The sequence below is a fragment of the Hydra vulgaris genome, chromosome 08, assembly GCF_038396675.1.
Source record: "Hydra vulgaris chromosome 08, alternate assembly HydraT2T_AEP".
Classification (NCBI taxonomy): Eukaryota; Metazoa; Cnidaria; class Hydrozoa; order Anthoathecata; family Hydridae; genus Hydra; species Hydra vulgaris.
Window position 1 is genome coordinate 18,176,710 of NC_088927.1, and position 13,291 is coordinate 18,190,000.

Consider the following 13,291-nt stretch of genomic DNA (forward strand, 5'->3'; position numbering starts at 1 on the left):
TTATTTATACAATATATATTTATATATATATTTGCAAACTTAGTTGAGCAAATAAGCTTAAAAGTATAAAGTCTATCAAAAAGAGGGTCAACTCACTGAAAAATTTAATCTTGGTAATAACTGTGGCAATAACAATAAAATTTGTATAAAGTATTGATTACTAATAGTCTTTTTATTCAACAATATCGTTGATTAAAAGTAATTATACTTTGTAATATTATTTTTTTAAAGCTTTTTACAAATTTTGTGCAAAAATTTTTTATTTTTAGTTCATTTAGTTCATTTATTTATGGTTTTATGAAAAGCTATGAATAGAGTTTTTGATGTAATCTATATAAAAAAATAAATATAGTTTATATTTTTTAAACTTATTATTTCATTTATACTAAAACTAAATATGAATCAAATTTGTTTTAAAAAATCTAAGAAATAATCTATTAATGTAATAATAATTAAATGAATAACTTACAATCTAGTCTATTTCAAATAACTCGTTATGAAACCATTAGTTATTATTATTTAGGTTTTAGCATTTTTTTGAGATAAAATAAAAAATGGCGCAGGCATATAATGTGGTACACCACCAAATATTAAAAATGTTCAAACTTAGAAAAAATATATAGATTTTTATCGATAAAAATTACATTACTTTAAAATGCTATTTTATGCTTTGTTTTACTTTGCCTCATTTACTTTGTCTCAAATTCATCGAAAAACATTTATTTTAATGGGTCAATTCAAAACACGATAACTTGAAATATATTAACACAAAATCCACGAAACTTTTACATATGTTCTAGACATGTAAGGTATCTAGACATGTAACGTAAGGTTTTGACATTTGGCTTTTAAGATTTTCAAAGTACATCAATTTACTATTTCAAAGTGCATTAATTTTTTTTTTTTTTACTTGATGTAAAAAAATTACATCAACTTTTTTACATCAAGTAATTAAAAAAAACTTCTTTAGACCTTAAAATAAAAAAAAAAAAATTTTATCAGAATTTAAAAATTTCGAAATGTCACTCCTTTGAAAATAGTATAATTAAAATTGCCTGAAAATTTGAAGTGATTTGTACTTCTGCATCTCCAGATATCATGTTTACAATCAAACAATGTTTTGCAAAATTTGAAAACGGAGAAAAACGCAAAAGTAGATTAAATATTCTTGTCATTCCTATATATTCCTATATATAATTTTTTTTAGATTAATTTATCGATGAATTAAAAAATGATGAATTAAATGTAAAAAAAATTAAATTAAATTATGATGAATTAAAAATAAGTTGGGAATAAGCTTTTTATTTTATTAATCTACAAAAAATTGCCTATCAAATGAGCTAAATATCAAATTTTCAGAAAGTATTTTGTGTTATACCATCTTAACAACTAGCAAATAAAATATCTATGAAAAGTAAACCATAAAACCATTTTTTTTTTTACTGATACTAATAAAACAAGATTTTAATTTTTGTTTACATGTTTGTTTGATCTGTGTTTTATTATAAAATGGCACACTTTGAATGTCATTCAGACGTCTTTTGAACGTTCCATGCTGACCAAAAAAAATATTTTAGTTCCAAAAAGATCTAGGCCATTAAGGACGCAAACTGAACGTACATTGTGCGTATTTTGTATGTGCTTGCTGACAAAATCTATTAGTCGAAGTTTTTCTTTCATATTTATGTTGCTAAATTTGTACCTTAAAGTAGTAATAGCACTCCATGCAATTGTTTTTTCACAATGATTAGCAAATATAGGGCTTGATATTTCCACAAAAAGAATACTCGTTGCTAACTTTAATTATTTTTCTTCAAAATGTCTAATAATGCAGATAATTTGAAGACATTACTTCTTGGCTTAGCCTGAATTTTTCAAGCAATGCCTCTTAACCTAAACAACACCTTTTTTTTAATGTTTTTTTTTATTTTGTATTTATTTTGTAAGTGTATGTATAAATTACTATTGATCTTTTTTTATTTTGTTTTTTGGAAAAATCACAAATAGTTATCATTTTTTAGAAGCATATTTAAAATCTGTATCTAGATTGCAAAACTCTTTAAACCTTTTTTTTTTCCCCATAAAATATATATTTTGTAACCCTTTTGTAACCCTAACCCCTGTCATCATTTTGTAACCCTAACCCCTGTCCGAATTCACAAAGTTCCATTTTATTTTACTTATCCAAAAGATTCCATTTTATTAATTTACTTTTTTTATATTTTATACCATAGAAAATTTCTTTATTTACAAATTAGACTTTTTTAAACTATTTAATTTTCATTTTGGTAGTAATATCAGTGTCTTACTCTTAAGAATATCGCTGTTCTTATAATTGTATGAAATTAGAAAATTCTCTTTATAAGTAAAACAATGAGTTTTTTTAAATTATAACTTTGTTACTCGAGGAAAAAGTTGCAAATATTTTAAGATGTACGTTAAGCTAAGTTGTTGGCGAATAATTTTGTTAAATTTTTAAAAAAAAGTTCAAAAAGATCAGTGTCAACTTCTTTGTAATACCATAAACTAAATTATACAAGGGAACCATTAAAAAAAATATTAAGAAAAAAAAAACATGCATTCAAAGTTACGGTTTTACTTTTGTTTTAAACTTTTTCTTTGTTGTTTGATTGGGTTTCATACTCCAAAGTTTGTAAATATTTTCATGTTTCAATTGCACAAAATCACGAGGTTAAACAATTTTTCTATAACAGCAAAATTTAATTTACATGCTTTATATATTTTTACAAGAAATTGTTTAAACTATATTGTTTTAATCTAATATTTAAATTGTCTGACTAAATTTATTGACTGCTTAAATAACTTTAAATAATAAATAATTTTAAAAAGTTTCTAAAATACTTTGATTTTTTTTTGATTTTTTTTATACTAAAACTGTTTGTTTTTTATATATGTGTTAAAATAATTTTTAATATTATTATACACCTAATATATGTTCAATTTTTTGTAAATATTGTAATATTTTATATTTAAAGATAGTTTGAATTTCTTTTTAAGATCCAAACAAGTTATGTGAATTAAAACGTTGCGACTTCAACCTTTGCCAAGTGGTTTCTGGTAAAGCAGTATGCTTTTGTCCAAGTGGATATTATTTACAACAAAATGGTTTATCGTGTACATATGGCCACAGTAAGTATTATTTATAATAGTATAACTTGAATAAGCAATATTATTTATTTTTGTTTAAATATATTAAAACAGCCCACTGAATCTTAGTATTTTAGTGCATATTGTAAAGCCACAACTCAACATTTAGGTAAAATGCAAGAAGCGAACCTAAGTAAAGTTCAACTTGAACTTTAAAGTCTGACTTCACTCAAAAATCTTAAGCAAATGCATAACTGATATTAGAAAATTTCAAGATTGTGCTTAAGAAAGTTAAGTTTGAAACTCAAAAAAGGTTTTGACTTGAGGGAATCAAAAAAATTATTCTGTAACCAGTAACAGCAGAGTATTTTTGAAGTAAAAATCCTTTGAATGAACAATTTATTTATATATTTTGGTATGATTTAAAAGTTTAAATTTTTGAATATTAGGTAACAAAAATATATTGGACCGAAATCCGTACTGGTTAGAAGAGAGTAATTTAGATTCAAGATGACCTTTTAAAAATTTTTTGAATAAAGATTCAAAGAATATGGTAATAATAGTAAAAAGACTGCTTGGGCCATAGTTAGCTGAGTCAGAGCAATCTGCATAGTTTATCAATGTTAGAACAACAGATGTTTTTTCCAACAGCAGGAAAACTAGATTCGGTTTAGTTCTTGTTAAATTGTTTAGAACTTAATAAATAGAGTTCTATAAACTTTTATTTAAGATTGTGACATGAATGGTGTCCAGACTACAAGCTATAGAAGGATTAATGGAAGTAGTAACTTTAGTAACAGTAGACTTGTTTGTTTGGAATCACAAAAATAGTGTGGTCCTTTGATTCAAGAGATAATGAAAAGTTCTTTGTTTTTATTAGGTTAAAAATATATAAAGTTATTATTAAGTTAATAATATAAAAAATTAATTACGGTTAATTAAACTTATCTATTCTTTAAATTCAAGTGGTAGAGAGCTAAAGATGTCTATCATTTTTAAAATTACGACTTCTAAAATGATGTGAAAACATCATTTAAGTAAGTAAATAAAAAGCAAAAAAACAAAATAATGATATTAAAACGAAATCTCCTTAGAAAAAGTTAAGAAAGTTATATAGGAAAAAAAAGTGCAACACAAATTTAAGGATTATATTATTAAAAAGTTTTAAATTTCGTGAAAGTTGTTTTTATTTCACAAAAGCTTTTAATTAAATAATTTTTTTTGTTTCTAATATATAGCAATTTTTAAAATAAATTTATGACTATGTTTATGGTATAATGGTTTTACTAAGTTTAACATTTATAAAAAGTATTGAGTCAGTTTGGTTTCTTTTTGTTTCTTCTTCATTATCATTGCACACGCTTCAGCAACGTTTTCCTTGTCATTATTCTGCATTTCATTGTATATCCGAAGGTATTCTGATTCTTTTATATCATATGGTTGAGCAGCATTTTAAACTTTAGATAAGTTACAAATACTTTAAACCGCGAAAATTTCTAGGTTGTCTAAAACAATTTTTTTTTCTATTGAATTATCTCCATCGGCGTAACAGTTTAAAGAAAGATATCCTTTTTGAGTTTAAAACAATACTGATTTTTTTTTTCTAACTTTCAGATTTGATGTTTGACTTCAAATTTCAAATCTGTTTCGTGAACTCCATCCTTAAGTATGATAAAAAAAGAGAATCCTAATTCTTTTTATTGCTATCTTCCTGTTAGATATTTTAGAAAACTTTTAATGATTTTTGTTTTTGCTGTATTTAATGAAATTAAATAAAATAGTCTCTCAGACTGGGATTTCTTGACACTGTTGACATTTTAAATCTTTGGTACTGTTAATATTGTTATATTTGTGTGTTTTTATAATTTTGATAATAATCAATCCCATAATTTTGCGGCATCTTTACAACTTAATCAATAATATTAATAATATTATATCAATTAATAGTTTAGATTGAAAGCAGATCTTATGTGGTAATTATTAGATATTTTTATCACTTATTGTTTTATTAGATTCTTATTTTGTGTTTATATTATTTGTGATGCAATTGTTGTTTATGTTTGTTTTGCAGGTTTATTAGAATTAAATATACTTTAATGAAAAATTTTAATTTTTCATAATGGCATATTACAAACCGTATTTCATTAAAATTTTAAAAAGATTAAATTAAGAAAAATAAGGTTTTGAGTAAATACATATAGTTTAAAATAATAGCTTGAAAGTTTGTGATCAGAATATTGTTAAATTATTTAGGATAAAAACTAAAAAGTTAACTTTATTTTATATTTTTAAAATTGACTATTCACTCGATTAGGTGTACATTCCTTTACTTTATTCTTTTATATTTAAGGTACAAAACTATCTGGTGCATTTATTGTTTTAATCGTTTTTGGAGTTATATTCTGCGTGTTTTTATTTGCTTTTTTTTGTGCAATATATCTCCGAGGTAAACGGTAAGGCTTTTGCAAATTTTATACTTAGTAATGACAGTTTTATTAATGGAAATGAATACTTTAGTTACAGGTAGACGGGCCCCAAAAACTCATGGACCCCAAAAGCCACACGCTCACATTAGTACCTGTAACTCATAGATAAAGCCATATCAAGCAGCAAAATAGATTTTTTTATTTGACAAGATAGTTTTTTGAAAAGAAACTGTTAAAAATAAGCAAATTTGCATAAATTTTTGAAAATTATACTAAAAACAATAAAAATTTATTTTTTTAATTTTATAACATTTTGACATTATAGTCCATAAATACTTGAAACTTTCATTTAAGTTTGCAAAGTAGTGTTTTTTGTAAAGATTTAAGTCATACTTCTACAAAAAAAAACAAAAGAAAATAAATGAAAAAGACAGTTGCTAATATATTTTATCTTAACCAAAGTAGTGTTCTGTGTGGTCTTTGGGGTCCCTTACTAAAAAATATATATACATCAATCAAAAACTCAATATTAAAATGGAGTTTTGCTTTTTCTATTAACATTTATTTTTTTATTGACAATCAAGTAAAATTACTTTTTTAGTAGTTATTTGTATAAAAAAAATTGAAATGTTGAAAAATTGAAATGTTGCTCTAATAGTGTTTAAGACAATTTAAAAGTGTTTTTGTTCATCTTTGAAACTATTGACTCTTTAATAAGTTGATCAACTAATTGACTAAGAATAATGGAATTATCTCCTTATCACTGTAAGGTCACTTTCTTGGTGTATCCTTCTAACTTCTAGTATCTTCATCACTTTCATGCTCAATAATCTTACGTTTGAGTGAGTTGTTGGTTACTGCAGCAGCTAAAAACATTATTGGTTTTTTCCATCCACTTTATAAGATAACTTTCCACAGACAGATTTTTGTACTTTGTGGCAAGAAGAGCATTGCTGTAACTTTATGGCATGGCACACACCTTCTCCACAGTTGCATTCATTTTTACGCCGTAAAAATGCTTCTTTTTGTTTTTCTTTGTTCCATCTTTTTTCTACCTTATCTTTTATTTCTTGATTTTTATTATCTTGAATTACCTTCACTAAGTCCAACACATTTTTTCTTTTCATTGATCCGTGAACCTGCGTAACCCTTGTAGTAAGTTTGGAAACTTTCGGCTTAACTTTCTGTACTGTCAGTAAGCCAGGAATTTTTTCAAGCTGAATGCTTTTTTCGCTCAGCCCTTGAATAAGCTCTTGAGAACGCTCAAATTTTTCTTTCCAATACTGAGCAAAATTTTTTCTTTTATCAGGAGATTTAATAGTATATCTTTCAGAAGTGGTTGTACTGGATGTAACACTTTTTGGAAAATCAATACATAAAGCAGCTTGTGCAAACTTGTCCTGTTGCATGTCATTGACGTTTAATGATGTGGAAGTTACTCCTACACGTCTTGCAGCTTTGATTATAGATTGTCTTGGGGCCCACTTATTCCAAATACATCCTAATATTATCATAAAAGCTTCTTTATTTAGTTAATTGAAATCAGTAAAAATGTTTTCTTTCATACCACGATACTCATGATGAAGGTTTTTGTTGAGTTGGTCTAAAAGCTGTGTCACACCAGTGGTATCTGGTGGAGTTAAGAACATACGTATGTTTTTTGATTGTAAAAACTTTAAGACATCAAAATTAAAACGTGAACAATGCCCATCAGAAAGCAAACCTACTGGTCGTGCCACTATTTTTTCAGTAAGATATTTATCAAACTCTTTGTACATATCTAATAACGAATTGTGATCAGATACACCATGGTTGCAAGTTGTTATCAGAAGATGCGGAATATTTACCACAGCTTCCTTTGGAGCCATTTGATTAGTTATTCCAACGGTACCAAAAAGTACTTGACAGACACAAAGGTCTCCTACAATTACAAAGAAAGATAATACATATCATCTATTCAATCCATATTATAAATATTTATCAAAAATGTGATAAGGCAATAAATACCTGAAAATGATACTAGAGGATGTATGGTGACGCATTCATGGTTCTCTCTGATCATTTTACAGCACGTTTCCCTTTTTGCAGCAAAAACAAGGCCAGCAGGAATACCATCAACACCAAAATTGATGAACTGTGGTGTTTCATTGTGATTAAATATTCTGCATGTATCAATATTTCCAGACCAAACTCCTGTCCCTTTTTGTACTGCTTCAGTCATAATGTCAGTCTCAATCAATTCTTCTGCAAGAGCGTCTAAAGGCAACCATGAAAATCAATTAGTAACTCAGTTTTGGTAGAACTATTTTTCATGAATGTACAGTAGCAATACATAAACTAATAAAAAGGTGTAGCTCTGAGTTAAATTTTAAATTAAGCTAGTGTATACTATGAAATATAATAAAAAACTCAATGTTTACTCATACCAAGGTGGAAACATGCCATTTCCCTCGTGCAATTGAGAGCTCTATTTATTGACACATTTCCTTGTCGCTTGAGTGTTAAGCTTGGATTCTTAGCTTTAAAGCGCATCCAAAACGATTAACCCACACTGTGTTTAAAACAAAAATAAAAAATTAACTAAAAAAGCTTCTCTTACAAAGCTTCAACTCCTGGAACTACAAGCAATCTCTTTATATCTTAACATGTTGACTATTACTACCTTTTAAAAATATATATAAGAAACATAAATACTTGTTTTTTGTCAAAGCGTTTTTTGCATTTGCAGTTAATGCTATGAATTTTCTGCCATCTTTCAATCTTTTATTTGTGTATTGTCTAACTTTCAGGACATCAAGGACAAGTTTTGTTATTTCTGCTTTGTTTATGCCTTGCATTGCTCGATTTTTACTCTTAATGTATGAAACAATTGACATCTCTTCTTCCTCCAAGAGAATTGCACAGTACTGTCTTTCAAGACCATTGACTATTTTCCCATCAAGTCTACGGTTTATTGTTTCACGATCTTTAATAAGTGGATATTGTCTTGTTTTAATTGCAGCATGTCCTCTTACATTGTTTTCTTTATACCATTGTACAACAGCTTCAAGTTATTTGTTTTTTTCTAATATAGCTTTTCTTTTAATTAGTGCTTCAGCATTAAAACTTGAATTTAGTGACTTCATTTGCAAGCGAGTTTTGAATTTTTTGTTGCTGTTACTCATGTTTATTTATTTGCTTACAAATAAAATAATATCGCAAATTCACATACTGCAAACTGAACTAAAACTATCCTCTAAGCAGGAGCGTAAAATAAAATCTCTATATAAATTCATTATCATCAAAAAGATAGTTACAACTACTATAAATCTACTTTAAATCATGAATTTTTGTAATATCACTTACATTTTTGTTAAAAATAATATAACTAATGTGGTTTTTGGGGTCCCAAGCATGTGGTTTTTGTAGCGCTTTAGGTACTTCCCTAAAATATAAGTTTGCAATCAAACTACCATATGAAGGGGATTTTAATATTAACAAATTATTCCAAAAAATTGGAAAGTTGTAACTAATTTCATAAAAGTTGTAAACAATTTAAGCCATGCGGTTTTTGAGGTCCCCTACTAAAATATAGCGAAACTTTACTGAAAAAAAAAAAGCAAACAAAAAATACCAAAATACTTCTAAACCCCTGGGAAGAACTTTTACCATATAAAAGCATATAAAAAAGCAAAATAAAGTTAAATTATTTGTTTTGTACAAAAGATACAGCAAAAGAAAAAATCATGTGGTTTTTGGGGCCCGTCTACTTGTATTGTAATGACTGAAAAAAATTTTTGATCGAAAATTATTGTTTTTAAAATCTTTTTTTTTTTAAATCATAAGGACTTTGCATATTTATTTGCAGTAAATTCGATCCTGTTACTGTGCAATTTTACGCAACAACTCAAAGTGCGGTTGTACAAGGGGCGGCTCAAAATCACTTAAATAGTGTCGATTTTCAGATAGGAGTAAACAATACGATTGATTCAAACATTCTTTATCCTTCAAATGAGATTGAAATTGACAACGTAGCTCATTTTAACATGGCTCCTCCTCCGTATGAACTATTAGAACAATCACTTTCTCTTATTCTTAGTACTGAGTCTCCACCGGAATACTCAAACTAATTTATTATGAAAGAAAAGCTCCATTGATATGATCTTCCTTCAAAACCTTCGTTCAACCAATGCTAAATCTTCAAAATGTTTTACCGAAACATTTACTTAAATAAAGATTGTTCTTTATAATTTTTTATAATAACTGTTTAAAAAACAAGTATTTAATAATATCTTAAGGGAGCATCCATAAAGTACGTACGCAGTAAAACCACTGATTTAGGACCCCCCTCCCTTCCCCTTGTACGCACCTGTATGCTTTTGAACGCTCCATCCACCCCCTTCTGCGTACGTACACATTATTTGAAATCAACCCCCTACTCCCCGATTCGTAAAGTTTTCAAAAGTTCCCTGTTTCATATCATCGTAATAATTTTTTAAATTCATGAAACTCAATCCTTTTGTTAAAAAAAAAAAGAGATCAAGATTTTTGGAGAAATACAGAAAAAGAGATCAAACCGCGAACCCCCACCCACCTTCCTCCCTTGTACGAATTCGAACGTTTTTAGGTAAACCCTGTCTCTCATACCTCCGTACGTACTTTATGGAAGACCCCTAATATTAAAATATAGTTTTATAACCTCAAAAGTATTTTTGAGGTTGGATCTTTATCGAGCGGTTGTTTCAATAAAATAAGGATTGATAAGATACAATTTCAAAAATATTTTGCCGATTATCTCAATAGACTTATTTGTTATAAATACGTTTTGCTGTTATATTCGTCCAACGCAATCGCATTTTGATTTTAGATAACAAATAAGTTATTAAATTCTTTTGCAATTGGATTCGTACGCTGGAAAAAGTATGAGAATTGTAAAAAAAAAGATTTTTTCATAATAAAAAAGTTTAATTCTTTTCTATTATATGTTTTTTACAAAAATGTATTTTACACTATTTAATAATTGAGGCTGACATTTTGAAAAGGACACAAGTCCATTTATTAAAAATCGTAGACATTTTTTTGTTTCAAAACCAACAAAAAAATGTCTACAATGCTAAAGAAATTAAACATTGCAGTTGATAAATAAAGAACGTATATAACTTATGCAAGTTTTATTTATTATTTAAAAAAAAAAAAAATTGTAAAGAAATTTCTAATTTAAATTTATAAACTGTTTAAAGTTTTGGACTTGTGTCCTTTTCGAAATAGCAGGTTTAAATGTATAAACTTTTAAGAAAGTTGTAGTTGTAATAAATAAACTTAAAACTAGCGCGATCAACAAATTTAATGTAAACTAGAATTTTTTATTTTTGTACGTATTTTTATTTCAATCGAATATCAATGAAAAGTTCTTCATTAAAAGTTTTTGAAAGCAGGTTTCTACGCTTTAATTTTGTTGTATTTAATTTGGGAAAATATAGTGGCAAATACCTATGTTGTTGCAAGGGAAAACTTTCACAATCTTTTAAATTTAGAAGCGAAAATTATAAAAAGTCTGGAAAAAAACTCAGTATAAAATTTTACTGATGCGCATGAAGCTGCGATTAGACTTGTCTGTTCAAGATCTAGCATTTAGATTTTCAAATTTTCAATGTTCAAGTATATTAACTACCTAGATTAATTATCTTGGAAACAATTTAAAATCTTTTCTTCTTTGGCCAACTCAAAAGACAAATTTTTTAAAAAGCAATGCATTTTTCTGGTTAGTAAAACTATGTGGAATGTGTAATAGACTTCACTGAACAGAAAGTCTAGAAACCATCCGATGCGAAGACACAATTTTAAACGTTTAGTACTTAAAAAAAGTTGAAACACAAAAAAACTAGTTCCCTCAGCTTTTTCTGCGAAGCTTACGTTGGCCAAGCTTCAGATAGACTTAAAACAGAGCTCTGCAATGTTATTAGTATGTTTTCTAAATGATCTGTTTGCTTTGCTGATAAAGGTTTCAATATCCAAAATTTGCTTTGCTGATAAAGGTTTCAATATCCAAGATTTGCTTTGCTGATAAAGGTTTCAATATCCAAGATTTGCTTTTAAAAGAAAAGTTGTATTGGTTCCTCCACCTTTAAAAAAAAACATTTTGTACGAGCTAGTCTACTCAGCATTTTGTACAAGCTAGTCTTCTCATTCTTCAAATATATTACTTGATCACGGGCCCCCGCGTAGCAATCAATTCGACGACTTAAAAAATTTAAGATATGTAAAAATGAGTTACCACTAACAATGCTAGATCTCGTTAATCACATCCCAGATAGCAAGCTCATTGTAAGTTTTAACATTGGCTAATTGAGCAACCGCGGCGCAGTGGTAGCGCACTTGCCTTCGAAACAAAGGATCCGTGGTTCAAACCCCACGTCTAGGCAAGTTTTGCGATACGGTTTAGGAAGGAGGCGTAAACTTCTAATAGAATGCTCCAAAATAAAATTTTTTGGGGCACCAAAATAAAAATTAAAAAAAAATTTTTTATCCGTTGGGCCAACAATTAGCCAATCTTTTTTTTCGGCGTAATATTTAAATTCTTCAAACCGGTTTTTTGCGATAATCGTTCAAGGTTGAGCCAACATTTAGCAAACGTATTATTCGACCTAATAATTTGCTATATAAATTTGTTCTTACAAATCTGTTCTTAATGCCGTAGCTCCGTTGAGTCAATATTCGGCCGATGTTGATGTTGGTGTATTATTTTTAGTTTACTTTTAAAACATTTTTAAAAATGGTTTCGTTTTACAAAATTTAGAAAGACTTTGATATTATTTTTCTGTTTATTTAAATTATAAAGTAAACAAAATAAGCTAAATTTTTCTTAGAAAAAGGTTCTTAGAAGGTCCTCATAAGAACTCGAATTCAAGAGTTTCTTGAGAATTGATATTTTATTTTTTTTAGATAATGAAATATTATTTAACAATTATGTTAGGGTTCATTTTTGAAAATTTTTGAGTAAAACGATTTTTTTCGGATTTAGTAAAAACTTTCGAAAACTATCGAATAGCTAAATTTCGAAAACTTAAATTTAATTTTGAAAAGTCATACTATATTCGAAAGAAAGATAGTAATTTCGATATACTAAATTAATTTCGAAAAGTTAAATAAATTTCGAAAAAAAATTTTTTCGATAAAATGAATTTTTTTTTAAATGAAAATATAGTTTCGAAAAGTGAATGTCTATTTGCGCATTCAGTGAACGCGGACGTTTACAAAAACTTTTAATAGCACGGACGCCTACAAAGTGAAAAGTACATCATGCAACGTTCGACTGTTGGGGAGTACATGCAGGGAATTGTCTCTAATCCAACTTTTAGGATTCTGTCTTTTTTTTTACCCTCAAAATTTATGTTAATCATGAAAAATAGTTTTTAACCTACAGCAGCTAATACACTTAGTTAAAATAACTATGGGCTCAGGTTAAACTAGGGATGGAACTTTTACTTCCTTTAAGTGAAAAAGTAAGTTTTAAGTGTAAAATATGAAATACCTTTACAATTAAAATTAAATTATTAAAAAATTTAATAATAAAAATAATTACATTAATCTAAAATTTAATTATATAAAGTTTTTTTTAAAAGTGCGTATTAAAAGTAATTTATTTTTACAAATAAAAGTAATTATCATAAGTAACATAACAAAGATACTTATAATTGAAAATTATTTGCCAAAGTAAGTAATAAAAAAGTTATTTAGATGTTACTTAAATAATTTTGAATTTTTAAATTAAATCCATC

The 13,291-nt window shown here is 27.1% G+C and overlaps 1 protein-coding gene across 1 annotated transcript in view; it reads left to right on the forward strand.

Annotated features, from left to right (window-relative positions):
* LOC136083664 (uncharacterized) overlaps window positions 1-10,420 on the forward strand; it is an 84,938-nt gene extending 74,518 nt beyond the window's left edge. The window contains exons 6-8 of the mRNA XM_065803203.1: window positions 3,019-3,150; window positions 5,459-5,561; window positions 9,382-10,420. Of these exons, the coding sequence (XP_065659275.1) occupies window positions 3,019-3,150; window positions 5,459-5,561; window positions 9,382-9,643 (497 nt within the window). The 3' untranslated portion in view covers window positions 9,644-10,420. The remainder of the gene's footprint in view (window positions 1-3,018; window positions 3,151-5,458; window positions 5,562-9,381) is intronic.
* The last annotated feature ends 2,871 nt before the right edge of the window (window positions 10,421-13,291 follow it).